General features: G+C 31.5%; 2 protein-coding genes and 1 long non-coding RNA gene across 3 annotated transcripts in view; 2 read left to right on the forward strand and 1 right to left on the reverse strand.

Annotated features, from left to right (window-relative positions):
• Positions 1-16079, forward strand: part of LOC129918815 (diencephalon/mesencephalon homeobox protein 1) — an 83134-nt gene that overhangs the window by 12719 nt on the left and 54336 nt on the right. The gene's annotated exons all lie outside the window — the stretch shown is intronic.
• Positions 2907-3896, forward strand: LOC129918824 (mambaquaretin-4-like). Its single transcript, XM_055999571.1, has 2 exons — positions 2907-3089; positions 3137-3896. The coding sequence occupies exons 1-2, from the start codon at positions 3005-3007 to the stop codon at positions 3295-3297; spliced, it is 246 nt and encodes an 81-aa protein (XP_055855546.1). The 5' UTR covers positions 2907-3004; the 3' UTR covers positions 3298-3896.
• On the reverse strand, positions 5532-6256 carry LOC129918834 (uncharacterized). The gene is made up of 2 exons (XR_008773007.1): positions 5801-6256; positions 5532-5734 (listed from the first exon to the last, which is right to left on the reverse strand). It is a non-coding gene; the product is annotated as an uncharacterized LOC129918834 (long non-coding RNA).

Below are 16079 nucleotides of genomic sequence, written 5' to 3' on the forward strand. Positions count from 1 at the left end.
ACACTTTGCTCACATCCGACATCCGTCGTCGTTGTTGTTTCTACTTACCTACTCTGTTATACTACCTAGCAGCATTAGCGTTGGACGGGACACAGTCGTCTGCTAAATTGAAGCAATTGTTTTTGAATTTGATTGTGGCAATTGAGCGTAGGTAAAGTGAACGTGAAGCGCATGGTCACTTTGAGCTTCGTGAATAAGAACAGGACTGTCAAAAATTATGAAAGAGCCTTTGGTCAAGAAAAATAAGGGGCCCACTACTGAAAGCATAAGTATCAAAGTTAAAGGATCAATTTTGAGACTTAAAGATTGCCTTAAACGATTCTTTTGATTTCCTCAACCGATTTTTTTTTTGTTTCCTCAACTGATTTATTTTGGTTACCTACTTCAACCGATTCTTTCGGTTTCCCCGACTGATGCTTCCGGTTCTCTCAAACAATTTTTCGATTGACTTAAACGATTGCCTCAACCGATTATTTTGATCCCTCCAACAATTTCTTGGATTCCTCAACCAGTTCTTTTGTTTGCTTCTGCCGATTCTTTCTGTTACTTTAACCGATTTTTCAGTTGGCATTTAGTATCTAAGTTGAAAGATAAATTTTGAAATTTAAAGATTGTTCTCAAACGATTCTCTTGGTTTCTTCAACCGATTTTCTGGTTTCCTCAACCGATTCTTTCAGTTTCCTCAACCGATTCTTACGGCTTCTTCAGCCGATTTTTTAAATATTTCCTCAACTGATTTATTTCGGTTTGTTTAACCGATTCTTTTGGTATCCTCAACCGATTTTTTCGGTTACTTCAACCGATTCTTTTGGTTGCCTCAACCGATTCTTACGGTTCCCTCAACCAATTTTTCCATTGACTCAACAGATTCTTTAGGTCAACTCAACCGATTTCTTGGATTCCTCAATGAGTTCTTTTGTTTGTCGCTTCCGATTCTTCAAACGATTTCTCAACCGATTCTTCCGGCTTCCTCAACCGATTTTGTTCGATTTCCTTAACTTATTGATTTCGGTTTGCCCAACCGATTCTATCGGCTCCTTCGAACGATTCTTTTGGTTACCTCAACCGATTCCTTCAACCAATTTTTCAATAGTCGCAACCGATTTTTTGGCTGCCTCTACCGATTCTTTTAGTTTCTTTAACCTATTCTTTTGGTTGCCTGAACCAATTCTTTAGGTTAATTCACCCGATTATTCATTTTTACTGTCGATAAATATCGTCTTCCTTAAGGAAAAAGCAGCAAGCTTAGTTCCTATTTCGGAAATAGCTGGACCGAATTTTAAAAAGGTTTGGACTAGTTTTTTGTGAGTTTTTGTGTAAAATAGATTGACATAATGACGAGTTTTTGAGGGCCCTAAAATACTGTGATTTAAGGCCAACTAGAACCGTGATTCAGATGCGACTGGTGAATTCTGTCTAGAGATTTCGAGCTCTATGAAACTTTGTATGTAAAACAAAAGCTTCCTCCATTCTAAATTCATCGGCACGTCGCCGCTTGAGTTTGTTTTTTTTTTTTATTCATTAAACAAAAAGCCTGCTAATATTTTTTGTTATAAATATTTGTTTGTATAAAAGGCGGCATGACCCGCATCAGTGCTATGATTATGACAACGATACCTACTCAAAAAAAGAAAAAACTCAACGATAACAACTAACAACAACGACGGCAATGACGACGACGCGACGTTTGCTAAATTTTAAATTCAATTACGGACCCGTAACGACATAATTTTCGCTGGGCTTGTTGTGCTTTCATCCGCTGATTGTGACACGAAAATCCACTGACACTTTTCATCATCAGCTGCTGCTGGGTGGTATAAACATAATAATATGATGATGAGACATGATATACGACTTCTTGTCTAAGGTTTTACACGAACGAATATAATCATCACACACAGCTTATGTTGTCAATTATACGCATCATTCGCACCCTTTGAGTGTCAATTGTCACATTTTGGTGTTCTCGTTTGTCGGTGGTGGCGGCGGCATGGTGCAGCGGATAATGCACTCAAAACAAGAAGTCAAATTCTACAATCAAGGGTTGAATTTTATTTCGTGTAATGAATATGGAAGTTATTTGGAAGAAATGAGGGTTGGTTGGACATTTTTTTTTCTGATTTTGAAGTAGGAAGGAAAAGAGTTGTTGATGGCAAGAACGAAGAAATAGGGATTCGAATGACATTGAACCAAGTTAATCTGCTAGGAATAAGTCCCATTTAATAGCGTCATGTTGAAAGCCATAGAGTTCGTTGTTTGTAGTAAAAGAACGTAGACAGGGCTTTTTAGGATCGATTCTAAAATTACCAAACACAAAAAGCAATAAAAAAAATTTGATACCACGAAATGCCAAAATTATGACATATTTCTTTTAATTCCGTCATATTTAAAAACAAAAATAATAAGACTATCAACTCCCTATTTAAAGCAGCAAGCTGCCCATGATTCATGTCAGGCTATTTTCGGGGTTCCTCAAGGTAGTCATTTAGGCCCTCTTCTTTTAAAACTATTGTTTTTTAAACGATTATAAAGTATTGCTATTTTCGATATCTTTTCTTCATTTTTCATAAGCTACTATGGCTACAATTTATCCTACCTTAACTTGCTATCAACATCCACTTTTGATTATGTTTTTCCGCTTAATAACAATACCAAAAGTATTTAATGGTCAAAATCTGTTGTATAATGTATATAACGAGCGCTAATATTCTTGAAAAAGAAACAAAACTTAATAGCATCACCTTGTTTTCTGTCATTCATTAATATGAAGAACCTTCATTGATAAACACACGTGCCCTGACTTGACAATGTTGTTTTTTTTTTTCAATTAAGTGGAAATTGTAAACAATTTACAGAATTTAACCTTTATAAAATTAATATTTCTTTTTAAAAAATGTAAATTTAACTTGAAAACAGTCACTATTTATATGCTTGAAATTTAGTATAAAAGCACCAATATTCCACAGAGCTTTATCGTTTAAGATTCATCTCAAGACTTAACATAATGAAATTCCAAGTTGCTTTTCTCGTACTAGTAGTCATGGTTATAAGTGCATTTGCACACCGTAAGTATCAATTAAATCTGCAAAGTTTGTTGTAAAAATTATTTATTACTCTTTGTTTTCTTTACAAACAGACTGCCCAAAAGCTGATAAAGGTCCTTGCAAAGGTCATGAAATTGTATGGGTCTACAAAGATGAAACCAACGATTGTCATACATTCATTTATGGCGGTTGTGAAGGCAATTGGAATCGATTCAAAACTAAAAAGCAGTGTATAGATGCTTGCGGACATTAAAAACTTTGTAAAAATTGCAACAACTTCAACTGGTTCCGGAAAATGATAAAATAAATTGTAAAACAAAACATTACAAAGAAAAATCCTGAATAATTTAGTGGATTAGTCGGTAGTAGTTTAACATAATGTGTTCTCATCAATAAATAAAATGCATTCATCCAAACTTATAAGTTGATAGAGCTTGAAAAATAGATGAATAACTTTAAGGCTTCAGGATGATCCTACCCCTGCTTGTTGTCGTTATAAATTTGTCAATTTTTTCCACCTCTTTATCAGAGAAGAGCTCAGCTTTTACTCCACAGGTAAAACTAAAAAATATAAGTACCTCAAGATTCTATTTTTGGAAATACATTGTTCTGTTTATTTCTGCGACTTACAACAATCATTTCTGTTTGCGAATGATTTTACTATATATTTTTCCCAAAAAAATTGATGTGTTTAACGGCCTCAGTTTTTAAATCAAAATTAAAAATGGTGATTGCAATTTTTGTCGTTCGTAGGAATGCCTGCAAAAAATTTTGAAAAGTTAAATAAAAATAAAGCAAAGTTCTTTTATTTTTGTATTTATTTTCGAAGAATTTCAGGTTTGCAAGAACTCTCACACAACTCTTTGGAAGTATAACGATTTTCATTGCCCTGGCATCCACCATAAACAAATTCTTCACATGAATTTGTTTCTACATTAAAGTTCCAGTGATTGAATTTTCCTCTGCAATAGCCTTTGTCGGGTTTTGACGTGCAATCTTTAAAGATTTGTATATAATTTTTAATTGTATTCACATTATTTAGTTAACATACCAAAAGTAAATGCACCAACAATTAGAAATAGAAACACAAATAGAATTTTAGAATTCATTTTTATACAACAGCAACAGATAAACTGATACAATTTTTTCAAATATCAAACTTTTTATAGCAAATCTACCTCAAATATCAACCTTCAGCAAATTTGATATCGTTTATTGACCGAACAATGGAAATTTCTCACAAATTGTCTGCGATTGCGGTAATTATTTTCAAGGAGATGATGAGTAAACTCTACGCCACAGATGTATCTACTTTCATCAGAAAATAAAACAATATTTATATTTGTCTTAATTACACTTTATTGAATAAAGAAATTAACCAAATAATAAAGAAATACAAACATTTATTACTTTTTTTTGTCAACATTTAAATTTATTTTTGTTTTTATTTGGCCTTCATGTATTTGTACTAATTTTTTACTTTTGTATTATTTTTCCTTGAGTTTTTTTTTTTATAAATCGAAGAAAAACTTCAACTAAATCTTGCATGAGAAATGATTCACTGTGGCGTATGGGTAACTTTTTTTGTCGATAATCTTAAAAAGTTAATATAAATAAGTTTGCTATTTAAAAAAAAAAATGTTCAGAAAAGATATTCATTCATAACTTTTTTTAGGTCATCTAGAAAACCTGACGTAATTGAGTGAAATGGGCTTTGGATTCGGATCTAGCGACCAAAACAAAATCTCACTCCCATTTTCGATTTTTTTTTCTGTAGCTTTGTTATCATTCCAAGAATTATTGTCATTCGAAGTTTAGTAAGAAGGTATTCAGTCTGAAATTGCAATCTTTCTGAAAAAAGATTATTTTTTTTCCTATTTGCATTCTTTTCAATGATCATTGAAATGATAAAATTGTATTTTAAGAAAAGTCAGTCTTAGCCAAATCGAGGTTTCTTTTTTAGTCGAAAAATTCTATGACCTATTACCTTCATGTTGTTACCCTTTTCAAATAAAAATGTTCAATGATGGTTTTAAATGATAGCTATAACTGGCCATTTCTGTATTTTTAGGTCACTATTTTAAGTATTTGCACCAAAAACATTATGTTAAGTACAATTTCTCATATTTACACTGTGAGAAATTTTGAAATTTTTCGATTGTTTTTTCAATGAGTATTCAAGCATTATTTATATGAATCAATTGATATTAATTATCACAATAGGAATAGAAAATCAATATAGAAAGTCGAAAAAGTTATCCCGGTTTCACAGAAAGAGATAAAGTTTTATCTGCAATCCAGTTTTATTACTGAAAAAATTAAGTAAAGTGGTAAATGAGAAATACTACATATGTATTAAACTTTTTTATTGTTCGTATTAAAATTTAATATTATATTTAAAATAGATACATATCAAAATGATTCCAAATAGTAAATCTTCAAAGTACCTTCAATTTGTCCAGAAAAGATATTTACAAAAGAATAAAGTAAGGTACATTTTTTCTATTTACTAAAGTCTGTCACAAGTTTTTAATGTTTACAAGCCTTCAAACATTCATCACGTGTATCATATCGATTTGAATTGCCTCCACATCCTCCATAAATGAATTTATGACAGTCGTTGGTTTCATCTTTGTATACCCAAACTGGTACCTTCGCTCTGCATGGACCCATATCAGCTTTTGGGCAATCTGTTTATAAAAAGATATTTTTTTGTATGAATAAAAATTTCAAAAAACTCTTTATAATTGACTTACGATGTGCAAATGCACTCATAACCATAACTACTAGTAAAAGAAATACGACTTGGAACCTCATGGATTTTTGTTTAAGATTTGCCAGATGATATATTTGAATTGATATCTATTCAACTTACAATGAGGCTTTTATATCAAAACAAACAGAGAAAGAATAAATCGGGACTTTTTTTGCAGTTTTCTTGATAATACTATAATTAACTGGAAGAAAGTTTAACTATAGTCAATATTTATTTCCAAGTAACCCCATTTGTATTGAACGAGAATAAATTAATGTAATCATATTACGAACAATAGGTGGTGTTGTGTATTTATTTAAGGTTCTAGATATGTTAATGAGTGACATAGAATAAAGTGATGCAATTAAACTTATTTGTAAGATTTATTTATTTACAGTTCAGGTAATTAAAACATTTATGTAATAGTGAAATACTTCGGAAGCTTGTGTGTAAAGAATTTGCTGGCATATGTTTTTTTTTTTTCTTATTGATTTCTGATAAACAGATTTTTGTGTTAGTAAACAAAATGTAAAACTGTGTCACCAATATTTTGGTTTTATTGTTCCAAACGAAAAGTAGTTAAGTTAGGCATTGTTTACTTATGATTCAGTAAATAACTTTAAGCTAAATTTACATGTGTGTTTTATTTTATAAACTGTTTTGTTTTTTTTTGTAGGAAATCGTGTTATTTTTTTTACAAATTTTACAAGACACTTGGAAAAAACAGTACTGAATATAGAAAATTATATTTGTGAAGAAATTCTTGAAATTTTTAAAAAAATCACATAGCCTATAACCAGCTTAAAATTAAGATACATTAAAAGGTATTCTATTAAAAAAAATTATGATTAATAATTAATAGTTATGAGGGAACACATAAGCGGAACATACTGTTTTTTGCTTTGTCATAGTTGGATACTAATAAATCTTAATCAAATTAACAATATTTATAGTAAGATAAAAATTTTTGAAGGGCTTCCTTTTGCAGAAAAGTTTTTGTATCGAATCGCAAATCTTAACTACCTACTATTTTTAAGTTATACAATTGCAAATACTTATACTACATGGTTTCATCTCGGTTGACTCTTTTTTAATAACATTTCCTTAATTTATTTGTATGAAAATATGAATTTACTATAATATTTCGTACTCAAATATTTGCTTAATTTTTTTAATAAAATATAATCAAGACAAAAATAAATATTGTTTCTCCCTTAAATGTAAATACATCTGCTTTAACTGTAGACAACTTGCAATATAAAAAAAAACACAACTGCAGTTCTGTTTACACAATACTTCCGGTTTAATGATGCGTTTCCATTTTTTATGGTCATTGAACGATATCAACTTAACTTAAGTAATTATACTATAAAAGATTTATATTCGAAATAATTTCTTATCAGTTTATCTCTGTTCCTGCTGTGGAATATATCACAAAAATTAAATTTAATTAAAAATGAATTTTAAAATTGTTTTCGTGTTTTTGTGCCTGACAGTTGGTGCATTTGCTCTTGGTACCTAAGTGACTAGAATTTTGAATTTTTTTTAATCAATTTAAAAATCATTCATAATTTTTTTTTAAGATTGTACATCCAGACCTGACACTGGTCCGTGCAGAGGAAAATTCTACTATTGGAACTACGATAGGGACACAAACTCATGTTCACTTTTCGTTTATGGTGGATGTCAAGGCAATGATAATCGATATAATACCAAATCTCAGTGTGAGAATGCTTGCCAGAAATGATATCTTATTCGAATCGAAATTTTGTCAAAATGTTGTTAAAATTACTATGCAAATACATTTTAAAGTATAAAATAGTTTTTTTTTTTAAGGAAACTTTTCCTTAAAATTGCATTTAAGTGTTTAGATTCTATAAGGTTTCTATAATAACTTACATTTCAACTTCGTTAAAGCTTCGATAAGGTTTCTTCCCACGAAAAAAGGAAAATCTTATACAGCTTGAGTGTTTACAACAATGCCCTTTCAAAGTATTCAAGAAAGTGTTTATGCAAGTTATACCGGAGCTTTTGAGAAACTGAATTTCCATATAAAACTCCTATAAGAAACTATTAAAAACTGTTTTCGAAGTTCCTGCTTCATCTAACTTCAAGCTCTGCAAGCAATAAATATGGTTCAGAGGAAAGTTTAATAGAAGCCTTATAGAAGCAATTACCTTAAAATGTAGTAATTAAAGTAATTGCTTCTATAAGGCTTCTATAAGGCTAAAAGGTAATATTTAAGCCTACGTTCTAAAAAACATTAGATAATTTCTTAAGATTTTCTGTAAAATTTTACTAAATATGAAGATTCTCCAACAAATTATAGAAATAATAAATATCTACACATATTATTCTGTCTCCTTTTACCTTGCAGACAGTTGCATTTTTTGCAATTAAAAGAAATTATTTTTGCGAAATTATTTTTAAAATAGTTGCAAAAGCAATTTATTTTAACCAAATTCCAACGTGGGTTGAGTTTTATGTATTCACTTGTAAATCTAAAAATATAATTTCCTAATTGAAAAGAGTTCCGCACAGAGTATACTATACAGCCTTTCCTATCCCTCTCCAACTCAATGTTTCGCAGCCAGCCAGAAGCGCCAGCGGTCTCTGAAACCCTACATATATAATAATATTGCAAACGATTTAAGTAATTGCAAACCCACATCATCAGCAAGTCCACAGCAGAGTACCTTTATAACCCGGGAAACTATAGCGAATACCTATGAATGAGAATACCTTCCCATACCTTATAGCTTCGGTATATACACATTTCCATGTCCAAAAAACAAATGTGAATAATAATTTTTTAATTTATCTGAATTATTTTCCAACTTTTCCTGAATTTATTACCCAAACAAGCTCTCCTCATCGCAGACCATCAGTTTCGTCGGCTTCCTCTCTCGACTCGACTGTTTCAGCTTAATTTGTGCGAATAATTTGCACCTGAGCTTGAGCGGAATGACGAAGTTAACCCCGGAAGTGAGAAAAAATAATAACCCCCTTCATCAGGTGGAGGTTTATTTATTTTGTGGGTGTGTGTGTGTTATGGAAAGGACAACAAACCTGGATAGCTCTGGGTGTTGGTGCAGCTCCCCACCCGGAAAGCTTTCATAGATTTTCATTACGAAATGAAATTTAAAATAATATTTTCTGCACATCTCCCCCACCAACTCACCCCCAAAGTAAACCTAGAGTTTTCAATTTCAACCCTTTTCAGGACAAACTATTACCTTTTCAAACCCATAACCAGCACCAAAAGTTTGAATTTGTTATTCCTTGCTTACACACCATTGTTTGTTGTCATTTTATAGTGCTCTCTCTCTCTCTTGTTGCTCTGAACGATTCCAATTGCGTACCCTTTTAGTAGAGGTGCAATGCAGGGATGAGAATGCTAAGCCCGAAAAGTGAAACATATTGCCCAAAAAAACGAAGTAGATTTGGAAAATATGTAGCAGATAATGAAAAAAAAAATATACATATAAAACAAAGGAGAATGCCCAAAAATAAATATATTTAAAAAAAAAAGCCCAGCACGGATTTAAATGAGACCTGCATGGCTTGAAAGCGCATCACTCGTAAATAACAAATATGAATTTTTTTTCTCAAAAAGCCATCCCCGTAATTGCTATAATATTATATATTTATAATGATTTTTAATTTCAAATTATAAAGTGTTTTTTATTACAAAATTATTTTCATTGACTTGGTCTTAGTTCCATGAGCAAAGATGTGCCATCTGCCATATAATAACCTAAGATTGTTTTTTAAAAGCCGATTACTGATTTATTTTATGCAAAATGCATGACCGGACCCAGAGCCATTATGGGGATCTGGGCGGTTACATAAAATAATTGATATCTTGGATGGGTCTTTGATTTGAATGTATATGATGTGAAATTTTTGCAGTGCCTAGTGAGCCAATTTAAAAATAAAGAGCGCTAACAATGCATTTTTTTAACAAAAAATGTAACAAGACGACACATCTTAAATGAAATTTTGTTCGTTAGAAAAAATTTGTCAAACGAAGTAGAAATAGGTTGCTACGTAGCAGATACATCAAAATAAATTAATGAAGTAGATCTGCTACATATGAAGTAAATACTCATCTCTGGTGCAATGCAAATATATTCCACAAAATGGAGCACACACCATCAAGCTACCATCATGCGGTGTCCGTTTTCGTTTCTATATTTGTCCGCAGACCACCGCACTCAGCCTGATGTATGTCCGTCGTACGTTCATTGAATCATCGCTGAGCGGTGACGGTGATGATTTTGTGCGTTTAAAATGCAATTTCCACTCCAAATCTAATCCGGTGTGGTTCAAGTCCGAAGGACGGAACTTCACTTATGATTACCACTTTGCTGTTTAAAGAGCTGATTTAATAAAGCAGTTGCTTGGCCTTTTCCAAAAAATTATAAAGAAATTTGGAAACTTATGGAGCATTTACTCAAAATTCTAAGAATTTGCTGATTTTTTTTTTTTCGACTAATAACAAAGAATACGAAAGAATTTTTGAAAATTAAAAAGTATTTACTCAAAATTCTGAGCATTTTCTCGTTTTTTTTCGTCTTTTCAAGGTAAAAATAGAGTATTTAATTCCGACTTGTATAAATAGAAAAATACTAAAGAAATTTTGAAAATTAAGGAGCATTTACTCAAGATTCTAAGCATTTGCTCATTTGTTTCTTCCTTTCAAGGTAAAAATAGAGTATTTCATTCCGATTTGTTTTAATTAAAAAAAAATAGAAATTTTGTATTATGGAGCATTTACTCAAAATGTTGAGTATTTGCTCATTTGTTCTTCTTTTCAGGGTCAAAATAGAGCACTTCATTCCGATTTGTCTAGTTAAAAAAACATACGTAGGAAATAAGAAATACTAAAGAAATTTTGGAGCATTTACTCAAGATTCTAAGCATTTGCTCGTTTTTTCTTCCTTTCAAGGTAAAAATACAGCATTTCTTTCGACTTGTCTAATTCAAAAAAAAAATGCAAAAGAAATTTTTAAAATTAAGGAGCATTTACTACAAAATCTGAGCATTTTCATTCCGACAAATTTATCAAATAATGACTGAGTAGTAACTAATTCAGCCTCACTTAAGTTTCGCAACAGCAAATTTAATTTATCAAAGTGGCAACCATAACTAAATTTCTCGTTGCCGCCAAATTGGAAAATGGAAAAAGTGCAACCGTAAACTCGTCTAGAGAGTGATAAGTGCGCTCTGCACTTCACTATACGAGTAGGTACATCCAATTTATGCGCGGCTCTGTGGTACATCTGTTTAGTCCCAGTGTCCGACACAGGCTGCTAGAGTGTCATAGTATATCGAAGTTCTATGAGGTAAAACACACTCAATTGTACACTGCAGTGTGATGCTGATGACATTTCACGAAATTTTAGCAACAAATTACATTATTCGCCATGATACCTGGGCATTATAGCGTTGACAAGCGCAAATGGAATCAGATTTTGGAATCTAAAATGAGCTTTCAAGTCCTATATCAGACTCTCAGACATAGGGAAAGATAGCGATATATAGGCCTTAGGTCGTGTTGTATCGTCGTCGTCGGTCGTGTCGTGTAGCCGTCAACATTTCAATTGAATAATTGAAAGTTTTAAGTGTGACTATTTTAATCTGGTCTACGACTACGATGAGTACGATACTGGTATAACGACGATGTCGGACGGGACAGATAGTCCGACATTCAGGTTTTCGTGGGGGCTTGTGATGCAAGGTCGTTTGAGTTGGCTGCTGTGCTATATGATCTAGTGGCAAATCGGATAGCTTCGTGGGTGGATGGTTTAGTGATTTATGTGATCATTAGCCTACACATCCTCGTACGTAAGGTAAAGTTTTATATGAAAATATAAGCAAAATGAGTTTAAAGGGCATGCATTTGAAGAAATAATGCAAATAATGCTAAGGAAAAATTACACACAAGGTTAGAAATTAGTCATCAAATTTTTTAATATTGAAGTTAAAGATTTATATTTTTGCACCAATGCGCTGCATTGTTGGGGAGAATTGGTTTAAAAGCGGTTTCATATAAGATAGTTCTAAGGAAAAGCTTGCCTCGAAGTGGCAACTTCATAGAATTTTAATTTCATGGCCTTAACAGATTATTTATTTTCTATAATATTTGTTGTACATTGCATCGTTAATAGGGAAAAACTCTGAAACTACTTCGGCGTTCAGTTAAAATTAAATGCGAAATTGTTCCAAATTGTTGAATCGAAAGGCTTAAATTTTTAAAATAAAGCTTTTAGTTTTTGACTGAGACTTAGTTGAACTAATTTAAATCACGGCACAAACCCATTCTTAATTATTTACTCAGGGTAAAAATTCATTGTGTATTTTGGCATCAATAAACAAGCTTCTCTAGCCAGCTTTATCCTTATCTAACTGCATTACAGGAAAAATGGGCTTAATAAAAAAGGAATTGTTACACCCATGAAACTTAGCAAAAAGTTTGCTTTTTTGATAAGAACCAATAATAAAAAAAAGTCTATGAAAAAAAGTTGGGTGGAATGGTGTTTTTTTCGTGGACAATAGGGAGGGTGTGAAGATCAAAAATTTAGTGGAAAAAAAATTGTTTTTGGAATATCATCATATGACACATGTTTTTAAAGTAAAGTAAGATAAAGTCAATACAATTGCTCTAACTCTAAGAAAAGTAAGTTATTGCCGATTAAAAACAAAGGTGCTTGCTTTTTTATTTCCACAGGTAAATATTATCGAAATCATTGTGAAAAACAAGATACATTGATGAAATTCGGAATGACGGTTTAAATAAAGCTGGGACAAATGATTCATAAGATTTCTAAAAATATTTTTAGTGATAGGGTGTTTTTTTGATGGGTTGAGTTTTGTGTGAGAAAGGTATCGTAATAGCTGACATACATTTTATTAATTTTTTAAACTTCGTGAAAAGATTCGTTTCTTTTATTAGAGTTTAGGATTTAAAAAGTCTACAAAATTATCTTGAGTGAAAGGGTGTTTTTTTTTTTAAGAAATGATGAAATTTGGAATTAATACCACATAAACTGGGACAAAAATGTTACACCAACGAAAATCCTACATATTTTCCATTTATAACAGAAACCAAGATTCTAAGCAGGGCCCCAATTCCGCAAGAGTGAGTTTTTCTCTGCCTTGTTTGTGTTTCTAAGGCAATTTACACGTTTTTTCGTGTACACAGAGGAATTCACTCTTGCGGAGTTGGGCCCCAGTCTATATAAATATTTTAAGTGAAAGGGTGTTTTTTTTTTTTTTTTTTGAGGAAATAAGGAAAATCCGCGATAAGTTCGATTAAATCAATAGTACCTATAAGAGTTGTCTTTCCCATGGGAACTAATAAAATAAATCTATACATTTTTTCATGTAAAAGGGTGTTTTTTAGGTGTAGAGAAAATATGAGAAAATATAAGAATTTCATTGTTAAAAGGGTGTTTTTTTTTTAGTGAAAACAAAAATGATGGGTCATCCTAATGATATTTGGTAAAAACGTTGAATTTGGGATAAAAAGCAAGAATAAACAGTTTTCATAAAAAAAAATTAGGTGAAAGAGTGTTTTTTTTTTGAAGAGACAGTAAAATCTGTAATTGGTCACAAAAAGCCAATGTTGATTGTTAATTTTGTGTACTATTTTACCTTTACTACTGTGCACGCCAAGTTGATTCAGGTCCCTTTCTACTTAGACGAGGTCTTCCCCTACTGCGCCATCTCTCTATAGGTTGGATTCGAAAATTTTCCGGGCCGATATGAAAAACGTTAAAGCAGGCTCCAGTTCAATATTGATTTGGAGCCTGCTTTAAAGTTTTTCAACGACCTAAAATAATAAATGTCTCCTATAATGATGTCATATTTGGTAGTTACACTGAAATTGTTGCACAGTAAAAAATTTATTTAAAAAGTGCATCGCATCTTCCGGATGACAATTTCATTAGAAAATAAAAACGTGTGCGCAGCTGAATGACCGGATGGCAGATAGGAGAGAAAGCGAAAGAATAGACTGGAGTGAATGTTTGTGTTTGTGTGTTTTAATTTAGTTAATTCAAATTAATCAAGGGAAATTGCATTTTACTGCACATGAATGCGCATAAATTAGCGTAATTGGCGTTAGTTATTGTTTGCAACACAACAGTTGGCTGTATAGCATAATCATCATCAGCAGACTATGGTACAGGAAGTACTCTCTCTCTCAAATTGAGGTTCCCATCATATTGATGTTTCAATTTGACATAAAAGAAGGTCCTAAAAGTATCATCCATCATTTCCTTATTTTCGCCCAATTTTTATTTTTCGACTAAAACTATAGACGTCATTTTTCTGCTTTAGGTTGTTTTTTTTTATTTTGTTTAAATAGCAAAATTAGCGACACGAGTCATTGCTGCTGTTCTATATATCTCAACAAATGGATGGCGTAAATATATGAAGTATATTTATACGAACAATTGAAAAAGAGGCACTAATCTCATTAAATTAACTTAACTGGGACAGAACACGGTCTTGACAGTTTAATGCTCCAATCTATTGTCTTTTTTTTTTTGTTGATGTTGTATTGTATTGTTGTTGTTGTTGTTAGTGTTGTTTTTGTTTTGTTAATTTTTTGAAGCTGTGATGCGAGTGTGGGGAATTATTGTTAATTCAATAATAATATTCTTTATAGCAGAGAGTTTATATAAACACAAATGCATGCAGGCCCTGGTTTTTTATGGGTGTTTTTTTTTTTTTTTTTGCTGTTGAAGACGAACATCAGAACGAAACTTCACGCAAAGGCTTGACAAGTGCCCTTAATCAAAATGTTGAATGTGTTCCACTTGAAGTTGAATTTACTTATTAATAATTTTTTCTTTTTTATGTGAGCATATTTTTTTTTTGTCTTCCAATGTTGATAAATGGTGATATAATTGATGACTTGAAAATGTTTTTTTTTTTATTGTTGAAGACAAGATGTTTATAAGGGTGCTCTGGCAGAGAGTAAAAGAAAGTATACCTATAATTGCCAAAATTATACGGGCAATTATGAAACTTAAGTGAATTTATTTAGACACCAAAACAATTTGGGAGCAAATTAGTTTGCTGGACGATTAATTTATTGAATGCTGTATCCAAATTGAGATGAAATTTGGTAACAAACAAGATTTTTGTTTACACTTTTCGACCGAAGATACTTGTTGTTTTTATAATATCCTTATCGTAAACATTTAGGATCTTGTCAGTAGCCATTTCACTTTAAAAATAATGAGTAGGTCACAACGCAAATAGCTTAAAATAGTATAATTTCGGTATGAAACTTTAAATAGCCTTTATTTATTATATGGGAATATTATGGAAATGTATCTAATAAATGGCACTAATATTTATATAAAACAATTTTAAATTTTAATGCTTCAAGGTAAACCATTTATAAATTAAACAAATAGGTTATGTCTTAAATGGTTGCCCTGTGCGGTATACTAGGAAATAAGGTCTCAAAAAAGCACACATACAAAGCACCAACGAGTTTTTTTAAGTTTGGGACTCTTATTTCATTTATTTTCGGGCATTATTACATTATAAAATAAGGCCTTAATAAAATAAGACCACAACAGTAGTTTAGGGCTCAAGTTTTTATTTTTTTCCCTAATAGAACTTTAATTTGGATCTAACCCAAGTAACAATAAACAATTTGGCTTGCATAAGGTCCAAGAGGTCCAATATTTTTTTCTTGTAAGTATGCAATGTTTTTTCTTAAAAGTATGCAATTTTTTGCTAGTGCATTCGAAAAAAAACATTGCATTTCAATGTGAGATATCAATTGACTCCCTATTTTCCACTCATCTTTAATGTTCGAGCAAGGTCTACTGGTAGAGTGAAGAGAGAGAAATTAAAAGAATTTTTTTTTTTCAATTAAAATATAATTCTTCCAATTTCAGAACAACAGAAAAAGCATTGAAATGGCCAAAAAAAGAAGAAAAAACAAAATAGAAAAATGTTACAAGAAAACTAAATTAAACTCAATAAAGTCTTTTTTCTATTCATAAATTCAACATATAACATAACAACATAACAACTTATAACAACCTCTATTACATCCAATGCAAGTGATAGTTTCCTTAGCGAAGCTATAGCCTCGCTAAAATGTTTCGTTTTTTTTTGTAAAAAGGCCTCCATAAGGTCGTTTTACGCTGTTCGTCACAAGCTATTAGCTTGTGGACTGCCTATGGACAAAGGTCTTGAAAAAATTCCGTAATGTGCGCCAAAATAATTTGCATAGGACCTGTCCTTCT

The sequence above is a fragment of the Episyrphus balteatus genome, chromosome 1, assembly GCF_945859705.1.
Source record: "Episyrphus balteatus chromosome 1, idEpiBalt1.1, whole genome shotgun sequence".
NCBI lineage: Eukaryota > Metazoa > Arthropoda > Insecta > Diptera > Syrphidae > Episyrphus > Episyrphus balteatus.

Coding starts and splice junctions, on each gene's coding strand:
- LOC129918824 (XM_055999571.1), top strand. CDS start 3,005: ATGAAATTCCAAGTTGCTTTTCTCGTACTAGTAGTCATGGTTATAAGT. Junction 3,090..3,136: donor GTATCAATTAAATCTGCAAA/GTTTGTTGTAAA, acceptor CTTTACAAACAG/ACTGCCCAAAAGCTGATAAA.